We start from the raw sequence: 13,585 nt of genomic DNA on the forward strand, positions 1-13,585 counted from the left end.
ATTTGCAGACCCGAGCCGGCCTTTAGCACTGGGGGATGATCCTGGGATTTAGTTTCAGTGGGGGATGGTGGTAGGGATTGATAGCACTGGGGTATGGTAATAGGGTTTGGTAGCACTGGGGTAGGTGGTGGGTTTGGTAGCACTGGGATAGGTGATGGACTTTGGTAGGACTAGGTAGAGCATGGCTACCTGACCCGAACCCGACGGGACCCGACAACATGTGTCGGGTTCGGGTCGGGTCGCTCTTCCAGGTCCGGCATTCAGGTTCGGGTCGGCTCGAGTCAGGCCGGACAGACACTGTCACCACCTCCAGTACGTGGCTGCAGTCTTAATGTACTTTTTAAACAACCTTTCAAGTCCAGTTACAGATTTTGTTCTTTATCTGCACAAGCTTAAAAAGTGAAAAACGGAAGCTAGGTTGATTGAACACTCCGGTGGTCGGGTCAGGCGCGGGAAAAAATGAAAGGACTCAGGCCGGGTCGGATGTGGTTCTGTCTGGCTCGGGTCGGGTTTAATTTGCAGACCCGAGCCGGCCTTTAGGACTAGGGTATGGTAATAGGGTTTGGTAACACTGGGATAGGTGCTGGGTTTTGGTAGGACTGGGGTATGGTGGTGGGTTTTGGTAGGACTGGGGGAAGGCGGTGGGTTTTGGTAGGACTGGGGTATGGCAGTGGTTTTGGTAGGACTGGGGGATGGCGGTGGGTTTTGGTAGGACTGGGGGATGGCGGTGGGTTTTGGTAGGACTGGGGGATGGCGGTGGGTTTTGGTAGGACTGGGGTATGGCAGTGGTTTTGGTAGGACTGGGGGATGGCGGTGGGTTTTGGTAGGACTGGGGGATGGCGGTGGGTTTTGGTAGGACTGGGGGATGGCGGTGGGTTTTGGTAGGACTGGGGAATGGCGGTGGGTTTTGGTAGGACTGGGGAATGGCGGTGGGTTTTGGTAGGACTGGGGGATGGCGGTGGGTTTTGGTAGGACTGGGGGATGGCGGTGGGTTTTGGTAGGACTGGGGGATGGCGGTGGGTTTTGGTAGGACTGGGGGATGGCGGTGGGTTTTGGTAGGACTGGGGGATGGCGGTGGGTTTTGGTAGGACTGGGGGATGGCGGTGGGTTTTGGTAGGACTGGGGGATGGCGGTGGGTTTTGGTAGGACTGGGGGATGGCGGTGGATTTTGGTAGGACTGGGGGATGGTGGTGGGTTTTGTAGTACTGGGGCAGGGTCCTTCTTACATATTGGATCAGGAAGAGGCCTTATAACACATTGTAAAGTCTCCATCCCCTTCTTCCCTTTCACTGCCTCTCCCTGTCAGTTTATTTGGGGGTAGTTGAAATTATGATTGTGTTTTTACTTATTTTATATATTTGCCTACATATTTATCCTTCCACTTCCTTTCCACTATTTGGTGGTCTGTCGTATACCCCTAATAGTGTGATCAGTCCCTTCCTATCCTTTATTCTAATCTGTCTGAATTAAGTTTCTATCTGTTATTTATGTCCTTTCTTCCTTTTGCCATTGTTATTTCCGGTTGACACAGCTACCCCATCAACCACCTTTCTTCCCCATCATTTCTAAAAACATTAGAACCTGTAATCTGTAACTGCCAATGCTGCCCTGTCTGCAGCAATGTTTATGTTCTCCCAATTACATCTATTTCCTCACTTCTAATGATTGACTGTAATTCTCCCGTTCTGTTGCTGATGCTCCAAATTGCTATACAGGCAAATTAATACATTTTCATTTTTATCTCTGCTGCTTTATTTTATTATTACTACCTGTAAACTTTTCTGTTTGTGCTCTGACCTTTCCTCTTATCTTTAGGTTACTATTATATTCACCCCTGCTTTTCCTCATTTAAAGTCCTTTCTACAGCCCTGTTCAGCAGGACCTTGGTCCCAGCCCGGTTCAGGTGCAGCCAATCCCAGTGGTCCAGCTCCTTCCCGTCAGTACTGGTGCCAGTGTCTCATGAACTAGAACCCCACTTTCCCACACTAATCCTTTAGCCATGCCATTCCTGATCTGTTGATGCCGATGTGAATTTTCACGTGACTTGGGTAGTAATCCCAAGATTAATTTAACAATTCCTGCTTTTGAATTTAGCTCCTAATATTCCCTGAGTAGGACCTCTTCCTTGTTCTTTTCTGTGTTGTTGGTTCCAACCTAACAATCTTCCCCATCCCCTTCCAATTTCCCGATCCAACTGCTTTAAAGTAACCCTTACCGCAGCACATACCCTCATGGACTCTTGATTGTACTGAAGAGCATACCCTCTATCCCCCTAAGATCGAATCATTCCTAACTACAACATTTATATTCTGATATTTCCACCCACTCCCAACGCACCCCCCCCCCCCCCCCCCACTGCCAGGACTGCTTCCTGCTCCATGATGAGCATTCCAGCCATCCTCCCCACAAATGCTAGAATCGAGACTGCCCAGCAGAGAATGCTGTCTCCGTAGGAAATGACGTTGAAGGTCACTAAAAGTTCCAGAAGGAGCAGAGAAATGGGCTTTGACCTAGGGCAAGTGAATTTCTGCCTAGGATCTACACAGCAGCAAGATAAAACTGAGAAACCAGCAGGGCAGTCAGGAGCTCAGAAATGGTTCGCAGTGGTGGGCACAGTGGGCTGTCGGCTAGAAAAAAACTACATAAAACTGAGCAACAGAGTCACAGCAGCTGAGTCTTCCAGTGAAGTTCAGTAGAACAGTGTTTTCCTTGTGGTAGAGGAATGCTGGAGTCTGGGAAATCAAATTTGAGCAAAGGTCGAACTGTTGAAAAGAGCTCCGTGAAAACAAGCAGCGTGAGGGGATGGGCAGTGGGCTCTGCACAGGCAACTTTAAATTTGCAGATTGGGCTAAAATGCAGTATCAAGACCAGGGGATCTTAAGCAGTGGAATAAAAGATGAGGAGAGAAAGGGCAAAGGCTGGCAGTGGATGGGTTGCAAAGGAAAGGAGCTCAATTAAGTACCTGCCAGCATACTGAAGCTCAACTTGGACTTGGAGACTTGGACAACCTACAGCAGGCACCTCAGATCACTGGAGAAGTACTACCAAAGGTGCCTCCTCAAGATCCTCCAAATCTGGTGGCAAGAAAGGCAGTCCATCAGCAGCGTCCTCTCCCAAGCCAACCTACCCAGCATCAGGGCACTAATCACCCAAAAGCAGCTCCACTGAGCGGGACATGTCATTCGCATGCCTGACAACAGACCTCCGAAGCAGCTGTTCGACTGGGAACATGGTCACAGCAGGAGACTCCCAGGAGGACAGCAGAAACACTTTATAGATGTCCTCAGAGCGTTCCTGAAGAGATCAGACATCCCCATCAACTCGTTTCCTGACTTGTGACTATCCTGGATGGAGAAAGCTTATTCAGGAAGGCACTGTATACCTCGAGGGACTTCATAGGGAACATACGGAGGCGATGTCAAGGGAGCGCATAAACCTCTAAGCTGCTCATCTACCTGACCCTTCAAGCACCACTTGCCCCTCATGGCAGAGTCTGCAGATCATGCACTGGACTTATCAGCCATCTCAGAACCCATCGAACCGGAGTGAAAGCAAGTCATCCTCGATCCTAAGGTACTGCCTGAGAAGAAGAGCTGCCAACCCATGAGCCATCATGAATTTTGATTTTAGTACTATTAGGGAAGTCATGAACTGACATTAACAGGCCATCGGCAGAAAGCTGGGCTCTTTAAAATAGTGTAGCAGGTACAAACACATTCTAGCAGATCAAACCTGAAGAATTTTTAAAATGCTCGGCGAAAATGTAGATAGTGCACCCAGTGATGATGCTGATTTGGCTGCTCAGCATCAAAGTCTGGCAATGAATACGACCAGAACTGTACTGTTTCTTTTCTATTAAGATTCCCCAGGATCAGAAAATCAGGGATGTGCAATAGGATTTAGCCCAACCCCCCAAAACGCCAGAGAGTGTAAATTGTCCAGAGATACCAGTCCTGAATTCTGTTTTTTGTTGAAGGTGTCCAGAAAATTAATGCAGTTAATGTTTTTTTGTACGTTCTGTTCTGCAGGTGTTTTTATTTTTGCCTTCGGAGGCACCTTGATCTAGGGATGCAGTCTTATATAGAGGGGAGATGTATATCTGAAGAATTGTAAGATCAGGACAGAGAGAGAGACAGGAATTCATGCACGAGCAACACTTTTTTTAAATTTTCATTCATGGGATGTGGGTGTCCCTGGCAAGGCCAGCATTTATTGCTGACCCCTAATTGATCTGGTGGCAGTGAACCGCTGCAGTCCACGTGGTGTAGATACACCCACAGTGCTGTTAGGAAGGGAGTTCCAGGATTTTGACCCAGCAACGGTGAAGGAACAGTGATATAATTCCAAGTCAGGATGGTGGGTGACTTGGAGGGGAACTTGCAGGTGGTGGCGTTCCCCTATGTGTCTGCTGCCCTTGTTTTTCTAGGTGGTAGAGGTCGCAAGTTTGGAAGATTTTGAAGGAGCCTTGGTGAGTTGCTGCAATGTATCTTGTAGATGGTACACACTGCAGCCACAGTGAGCCAGTGGTGGAGGGAGTGAATGTTTAAGGTGGTGGATGGGGTGCCAATCAAGCGGACTGCTTTGTCCTGCATAGTGTCGAGCTTCTTGAGTATTGTTGGATCTGCACTCATCCAGGCAAGTGTAGAGTATTCCATCACACTCCTGACTTGTGCCTTGCAGATGGTAGACAGGCTTTGGGGAGTCAGGAGGTGAGTTACTCGCCTCAGAATTCCCAGCCTCTGATCTGCTCTTCTAACCAACAGTATTTACATGGCTGGACCAGTTAAGTTTCTGGTCAATAGCAACCCCCAGGATATTGATGGTGTGGGATTCAGCGATGGTATTGCCATTGAATGCCAAGGGGAGATGGTTAGATTCTCTCTTGTTGGAGATGGTCATTGCCTGGCACTTGTGGTGGCAAGAATGTTACTTGCCACTTACCAGCCCAAGCCCGGATGTTGTCCAGGTCTTGTTCCAAGTGGGCACGGACTGTTTCATTATCTGAGGAGTTGTGAATAGTACTGAACACTGTGCAATCATCAGCGAATACTCCCACCTCTCACCTTATGATGGCGGGAAGGTCATTGATGAAGCAGCTGAAGATGGTTGGGCCTGGGACACTACCCTGAGGAACTCCTGTAGTGATGTCCTGGGCTGAGATGATTGGCCTCCAACAACCACAAGCATCTTCATTTTGTGCTAGGTGTGACTCCAACCAGGGGAGAGTTTTCCCCCGGATTCCCATTGACTTCAATTTTGCGAGGGCTCCTTGGTGCCACACTGGGTCAAATGCTGCCTTGATAATAGGGCAGTCGCTCGCACCTTGCCTTTGGAATTCAGCTTTTTTCCATGTTTGGACCAAGGCTGTAATGAGGTCAGGAGCTGAGTGGTCATGACAGAACCCACACTGAGCATCAGTGAGCAGGTTATTGCTGAGTATGTGCCACTTGATAGCACTGTCAATGACACCTTGCTGATAATTGAGAGCAGGTTGATGGGCCGGTAATTGGCTGGATTAAACTAGTTCTGCTTTTTTGAGGACGGGACATACCTGGACAATTGTTAATGAGAAGGACTTTGCCTTTGTTGTTTCCGGTGCCGAGGTTAATGTTGGATGGTCCATGAGGTTTTATTCTTCTTCAACTTTTGTGTAGCTGTTTGATACAGCTAAATAGCTTACTGAGCCATTTCAGAGGGCATTTAATAGTCAACCGTATTACTATGGGTCTAGAGTCACCTGTAGGCCAGACCAGGTAAGGACGGCTGATTTCCTTCCCTGAAGAACTTAGTGAACCAGATCAATTTCATGATCATTATTTATGAGATCAGCATTTTATTCCAGATTTGTTAATGAATTTAATTTAAATTCCCCCGGCTACAAGGGTGGGATTTGAACTCATGTCTCCAGAGCATTAGTCTGGGCCTCTAGATTACTCATGCAGTGAAATTACCATTATGCTGTTGTTCCCATTAAACACTAAGCGAGCTGGGATTCTCTCACCTGGAAGTTGAAAGCAAATCCTGAACACTGGAATAAATTAGCTTTTTTAATCTAAATAGAAGTATTTTAAGTTGTCTTGAATCTTATGCAAATAAAAGATGATTGCTCGTAGGATACATTTTATTTTACAGAACCATTCAATTTTCAGCTTCATGGTACTGTTTCACAAGACTCTACTCCCTGCTCATATACCCCAAATAGTATTCATGTCTGTAAATATACATGGAACTGTACAGTATACCTTTCCCATTTTAATTATTGGGGCTTGCTTTGCAGAGGAGTTCTCCAAGATGAAAGAGGAGGTCCCCTCAGCTCTGGTAGAAGCTCATGTAAAGAAAGTAGAAGATGCCGCTAAAGTGACTGGAAAGGCAGATCCAACATACGGTCTAGAGAGCAGTGGAATTGCTGGAACTACCCCAGATGAGCCAGAGAGGTTGGGTGAGTACATGTGATGAGTTGTGCCAGGGGAGCTGAAGGCAATGCACATTTCACAGTGAACCTGTTGGCTTTGCCAATTAGCTGTACCCAAGTAGACTTGGCATATCTTTCAGCATGTCACTGGAATTTGACGTGTCTTAAGGGTAAATCCCACAGGGGTCGTTTTACAGGTTCGAGTCTCCAAGTGTTCTTGTGTGCCAAGCTCATAAAATTCAGGTTTTCAAAAAGCCAGTTAAGAGTTAGAGAAAGAATGATTGGTCCACTTTATTTCAGAAATGATGGCCCTTGTACTGGTCATTTCGATAGATAGAAACTAAATGTAGCGAAGAAACATTCCTAACTTTGTTCATCGGATTCATCTTAAAACTCCTTTGTAATATCACTTAATTCACAAGAGTCTACTTCACTTAACCAGATTTTAGTGCTACCAATAATTTACTGTTTTCATTGAGAAAGCCCAGTGAAGGTCAAAGAACCACAGTGCAAGTCACCCACAGGGTTTGAAAGAGTAAGAGTGAAGATGGGGTAAATCAGGGAGTAGCTTAGATTTTAAAAACCATTGTAGCAGGGAGGGAAGACTGAGGGAGTCATAGAGTCATAACGGCACAGAAGCAGGCCTTTCGGCCCGTCGAATCCATGCCAGCTCTCCGTAAAGCAATACAGTCAGTCCCATTCCCTCGCTTTATCCCCAAAGCCCTGCAAGTTTATTTCCCTCAAGTGCCCATCTAATTTATTTTTGAAATCATTCAGTGTCTCCGCTTCCACCACCCTCATAGTAGTGAGTTCCAAGTCATCACTACTCACTGCATAAAAAAGTTCTTCTCCACATCCCCCCTGCATCTCTTGCCCAAAATCTTAAATCTGTATCCCCAAGTCATTGTACCATCAGCTAATGTCATAGACATGACATAGATAGAATGTCATAGAGAGATACAGCACTGAAACAGGCCCTTCGGCCCACCGAGTCTGTGCTGACCAACAACCACCCATTTATACTAATCCTACATTAATCCCACATTCCCTACCACATCCCCACCATTCTCCTACCACCTACCGACACTCGGGGCAATTTACAATGGCCAATTTACCTATCAACCTGCAAGTCATTGGCTGTGGGAGGAAACCGGAGCACCCGGCGGAAACCCACGTGGTCACAGGGAGAACTTGCAAACTCCGCACAGGCAGGTCCCAGAACCGAACCCGGGTCGCTGGAGCTGTGAGGCTGCGGTGCTAACCACTGCGCCACTGTGCCGCCCCATAATGGGAACACTTTTTCTTTGTCTACCTTATCTAAACCTGTCATAATCTTGTACACCTCTCTCAAATCTCCTCTCAATCTCCTTTGCTCCAAGGAGAACAACCCCAGTTTCTCCAACCTAACCTTGTAACTAAAATCCCTCATCCCTGGAACCATTCTGGTAAATCTCCTCTGCACCCTCTCAAGGACCCTCACATCCTTCCTAAAGTGTGGTGACCAGAACTGGGCACAATATTCTAGTTGTGACCTAACCAGAGCTTTATAAAAGTTTAGCATAACTTCCCTGCTTTTGTGCTCAATACCTCTATTTATGAAGCCCAAGATCCCATAATCTTTGCTAACTACTCTCTCAATATGTCCGGCCATCTTCAAAGATCTATGCACATGAACCCCCAGGTCCCTCATTCCAGGTACACTCTTTAGAACTGTGGCATTTAGTCTATATTTGCCTCTTCCTATCCCTTCTGCCAAAATGCATCACCTCACACTTTCCTGTATTAAATTCCATCTGCCACTTGTCTTTCGTAGATAGAGACAGGCCTATCTATCTCCTGGTGCAGTCGATTGGTATCATCCTCACTGTTTACCACACCTCCAAGTTTGGTATCATTGGCAAATTTTGAAATTTTACACTGTATTCCAATATCCAGGTTATTTATATATATCAAAAAGAGCAGTGGTCACAGCACTGAACCTTGGGGAACACCACTATCTACCATCCTCCAGTCTGAAAAACAACCATTTACCACGACTCACTGTTTTCTGTCCTTGAGCCTCAATTTTGTTAACTATCCTTTTATGTGGTACTTTGTCAAATACTTTCTTAAAATCCATATATACAACATCCATTGCATTCTCTTCATCAACCTTCTCTGTTTCTTCATCAAAAAATTCAGTTAGTCAAACACGTTCTGCCTTTTACAAATCTGTGCTGGCTCTCCTTAATTAACCAAACCTCTGCAAGTGCCTGTTAATTTTTTTCCCTGATTATTGTTTCTAAAACCTCACCCATCACTGATGTTAAACTAACCAGCTTGTAGTTACTAGGAACTTTCTTAAATAAGGGTGTCACTTGTACCACTCTCCAATCCTCTGGCACCTCCCCGTATCTAGGGAAGATTATGACAAGCTCTTCCACTATCTCCATCCCCACTTCCTTTAGCAACCTGGGATGCAGGCCACCTGGACCAGGTGACTTATCCACTCTAAACATAGCCAGCCTTCCAGTACATCCTTCCAATTAATTTTCACCCTATCTGTTACCTCTACCAAGCCTGCTTCTGATATTTTGCCAGCATCCCCTTCCCTGGTAAACACAAAGTACTCATTAAGTATTTCCCAACTTGCCCTGTGCCTCTAAGCATACATCACCCTCTTTGTCCCTAATAAGCCCCACTTCAACTCTTACTATTTGCATGCCGGTAGATGATTTTTGGGTTCCCTTTTATGTTGACTGCACTGCCATTCTATTCTCATATTCTTTCTTTGCCGATCTTATTTTCCTCTTCACTTCCCCTCTCAACTTTTCTATTTCACCTGGTTCTCACTTGAAGAATTCACCTGACTTGCATCATACACCCTCTTTTTGGTTTGTTTCGTCATATTCTCTATCTCCCTTGTCATCCAAGGAGCCCTGGCTTTGGTTTCCCTTACCTTTCGCTCTTGTTGGATTGTACCTAGCCTGTACCTGAAACATCTCCTCCTTAAAGATCACCCATTGTTCCATTACAGTTTTTCCTGTAATCTTTGATTCCATTTTACACTGCTAGATCCCCTCTCATCCCGAAGTTAGCCCTCTTCCAATTTAGAAGTTCACGTTAGATTGTTCCTTGCCCTTCTCCATTACTTATGATACAATGATCACTCTTACCCAAGTGTTCTCTTACAGACACTTGGTCCACTTGGCCCACCTTATTCCCCAGCACCAGATCCAGCAATGCCTCCTTGTTGGACCGAGAACATACCACTGGAGAAGCAGTCGAGAGACCTAATCCCTTTCTTGGTATGCATCTGCCCGTCTCAGCTCTACAACTACCATTCCACTTTTCCTTAGCCTATGCCTACACTCCTCACATACCTTCTCTTGCTGTTCACTGAATATTTTACACAGTAGTGAGCACTGTTCTAACTGCTTGATCAATAATTAACAGGTTATATATAACCCTTGGACTATCAGGCCCATTTTGGTCTTAGACTCATCAAAGAAGGCTCAAACCCATTGAAGTGCATTTTCATGTCCAATGCAAATTTTGATCCTTGATGTTCAAGGATAAATTACTCTAAATTCTCATCTAGTTTAGATTCTGCCATGGCTTTCGAATAATTTACTGCTGAATGGCATCACAAGACTGGTCCAGATGAAGAAGGCCATGCAGCCCATCTGATCTCATACTCCTACAATACTAGTCTGATTGTTCCAGGCCTCACCCTCCCTTCCCAGTAAGCCTGTTCCAGTTGTTACCCTCTGAGTAAGGAAATACTCCCAGGCCTGTCCTGTCCCTACCCTACATACTCTGACCACATGCTTTAAAAGCATTATTCCCAGTTTACTTTTACTATCCCATGAAATATCTTACGCACTTCAATAAGGTCCCTTCTGAGACATCTTTCTTTTTGAGGTTGAAGAGCACATGATGATCAGCCTTGTTGCTCACTGAACTGCTTCTAGGGTCTGAATCGTGTCTCCTTAGATGCACTAGCCAGACCTGTTCCCAATACTGTATGTTCAGCCAAACCATGGCATTGTACAACCCTCAGCGTAGCCTCTGCAGATTGAATTTAATTGATTTAGTGATGTAACCCAGCATCCTCATCCCTTTGTGTGCTGACCTCTCTCACTGTTAGGCTGTGGTGAGCCGTAAATCAACTGATCACCTTGGATCTTTTTCACCTTCCTCCTTGGCCAGTTCTATCACACCCATAGGGTATATATATGTGCCCTCCTATTTTTGCTTAGAATATACATTTGTCCATATGGAACTCCATTTGCTGCTAGTTAGCCCAGGTAAAGGCACATGTCTGCTCGTCAGCCATGGCTCAATAGTATAATTCTCGCCTCTGAGTTGGACAATGGTGTGTTCAAGTCCCACTCCAGCACTTGAACACACAAGGCTGGATTTTGTGTGGTCACATGAGTTGGTGGGGACACAGAGTATCGCTATGGGTGGTGATGGGGGAGGCGGGGCAGAGGTCCTATTGCCTTCCTATCACCCAGTGATCTTCCCGGGGGCAAGTAAGCTGATGACGGCCTTCCCGGCCAGAGGCCAATTATCGGCCTCTTCCTGCTGATGCTGGGATCTTACCAGCGGTGGAGTGGGTAGGGCCTCCGCCATGAAGGGAGGACACCTTGTAACATGAGGTGCCCTCCCTCTGGGCTTGCGAGGGGGGGGTGGGGTCTCTCCTTCGTGGGCAATTTGTGGCCCACAGAGGAACCCACCAGGAACAACTTTACCCCCCCCAGGGACCCCCTCCCCCTGGACTGCAAGACCATCCCCCAGCACCCCCATGCTGAGGCCTTCTGGACTGGCCTCAGCGACCCCGCCTCGCCTACCTCTTCTTTGGGGTTCCACTGCTGGGCCTGGGTCCGAAGCCTCTGCAGTACCAGCAATGGTCACTGTTCCTGGTGGCGCTGTCGATGCTGCTGAGCTGCCGGCCCACTGATTGGCCAGCAGCTCTTAGAGGCAGCATCCCTATCCCTTTAAAGTCTTTCTCTCTAAGTTCCGCCCACCTTTTCGGCCCGTGCTGGGAGCCCTGCCTCCAGCTCAAAATCCAGCCCATAATCTTTGCTGACACTCCAGTGCAGTATTGAGGATAAAAACAAGAAATGCTGGAACCACTCAACAGGTCTGGCAGCATCTGTGAAAAGAGAAGCAGAGTTAACGCTTCAGGTCAGTGACCCTTCTTCGGTATTGAGGATGTTGCATTCTAACTTCAAAGATGCAATACCTTGTGCAGTAGTTGCCTCTATTGAAGTAATACCCACCCAGGATGCATTGTGATGTTACACACTCAAGTTGGTTCCTCATTTTCCACACTATATTGAGAGAAGTAGGTGGTATGTCTGAGACATTTATCTTCACGTATGAAATATTTCTATCAACTAAGAATTGTATCCCTGTCCACTGGAAGAAATATTACAGGTAGCTTTGTAGAGATGAATGCTACGTGCTACTGAGCTTTATACCAAGTTTAAGAGATTTCTAGTAATCTTAAGCAGCTAATATTGCGATTTAGACTGTCTAAGGTTATGTGAAATGATAATGTTTTCCTTCCTGTTTCTTAGAGGAGGGCGGTGATGAAATGAAGTCAGATGCCCAACCAGCAGAAGATAAAAAAGAAACAAAGGTAAAGCTGCTCTTGGCTGCTGTCGTGCTCTTTACAAGAGCTCTGTTTTCTCTCCTGCTGCCGTGTTCCTTCCCCCAACCACCTCCTCCTCCTCACCCTGACCTCCTCCTCCCAACCACCTCCTCCTCTTAACCACCGGCTCCTGACTTCCTCCTCCTCCCCCTCCTTCCCACGTCCTCCTCATCCTTCCCACCTCCTCCTATGCCTCCCCATCTCCTCTTCCCCACCTCCTCCTCCCCATCTCCTCTTCCCCACCTCCTCCTCCCTCCGACCTCTTGCTCCATTATCCAACCTCCTCCTCCATCCTCCGACCTCTTCCTCCTCCTCCCTCCATCCTCCTCCTCTGCCCGCCGTCCTCCAACCTCCTCCTTCCCTAGACCACCTCTTCCCTCCGTTCTGCTCCTTTTCCTCCTAGCACTGTTGGAGTCATTTGCGCTTTTTTGCCTCAGGGCACTGATTTTACCATTGCTCTTTGTGCTTCCCAAGCTGTAGAATGAACCTGGTAGGAAATAGTTATATTGCACTCATTGCTCCAGGTGTCCTCATCAAATCCCAAATGGCCAGATATAATAATACAGGATCGGTTCCTTGCATCGAAAAGTTCTCGCTGCTTGAGAATCTAACCATCTCCCCTTGACATTCTTTGGCATTGCCATCACTGAATCCCCCACTATCAACATCCTAGGGGTTACCATTGACCAGAAACTGAACTGGAGTAGCCATATAAATACCGTGGCTACAAGAGCAGGTCAGAGGCTAGGAATCCTGTGGCGAGTAACTCCCCTCTTGACTCCCCAAAGTCTGTCGGAATTCCTTTCGGTAATTCTTTTCAATGAAATATATATTTAAAAACCTTTCGAATCTATTAATGTTTTTTTAAAAAAGTCTCAGCTCGCTGGCAGTGTGCAATGCAGCTGGCTGCTATCTGTCTTTGTTCCCCGGGTATGCAATGATCTGTCCCCCAAGTGCTCCTTACTGCTTCTGCCTTGGTTATTCAGCGCTACCTCTCGGTCCGCTGCTCCATCTCTGGACAGCACCGCTGCTCGCAGGAGACTCAGCCAAACCTCGACAAGGCACAAGTCAGGAGTGTGATGGAATACACTCCACTTGCCTGGATGGGTGCAGCTCCAACAACACTCAAGAAGCTCGACACCATCCAGGACAAAGCAGCCCGCTTGATTTGCACCCCATCCACAAACATTCACTCCCTCCACCACCGACACACAGTAGCAGCAGTGTGTACCATCTACAAGATGCACTGCAGCAACGCACCAAGGCTCCTTGGACAGCACCTTCCAAACCCCCGACCTCTACCAACTAGAAGGACAAGAGCAGCAAATGCATGGGAACATCACCACCTGCAAGTTCCCCTCCAAGTCACACACCATCCTGACTTGGAACTATATCGCCGTTCCTTCACTGTTGCTGGGTCAAAATCCTGGAACTCCCTTCCTAACAGCACTGTGGGTTTACCTACCTCACATGGACTGCAGCGGTTCAAGAAGGCAGCTCACCACCACCTTCTCAAGGGCAATTAGGGATGG

At 47.0% G+C, this 13,585-nt stretch overlaps 2 protein-coding genes across 2 annotated transcripts in view; one reads left to right on the forward strand and one right to left on the reverse strand.

Annotated features, from left to right (window-relative positions):
• Nucleotides 1-13,585, reverse strand: part of hat1 (histone acetyltransferase 1) — a 232,113-nt gene that overhangs the window by 169,999 nt on the left and 48,529 nt on the right. The gene's annotated exons all lie outside the window — the stretch shown is intronic.
• smarcc2 (SWI/SNF related, matrix associated, actin dependent regulator of chromatin, subfamily c, member 2) overlaps nt 1-13,585 on the forward strand; it is a 164,474-nt gene that overhangs the window by 125,719 nt on the left and 25,170 nt on the right. Inside the window, exons 20-21 of the mRNA XM_068024936.1 lie at nt 6,278-6,439; nt 11,980-12,041. Of these exons, the coding sequence (XP_067881037.1) occupies nt 6,278-6,439; nt 11,980-12,041 (224 nt within the window). The remainder of the gene's footprint in view (nt 1-6,277; nt 6,440-11,979; nt 12,042-13,585) is intronic.

Source organism: Heterodontus francisci, chromosome X, assembly GCF_036365525.1.
Source record: "Heterodontus francisci isolate sHetFra1 chromosome X, sHetFra1.hap1, whole genome shotgun sequence".
Taxonomy (NCBI): domain Eukaryota; kingdom Metazoa; phylum Chordata; class Chondrichthyes; order Heterodontiformes; family Heterodontidae; genus Heterodontus; species Heterodontus francisci.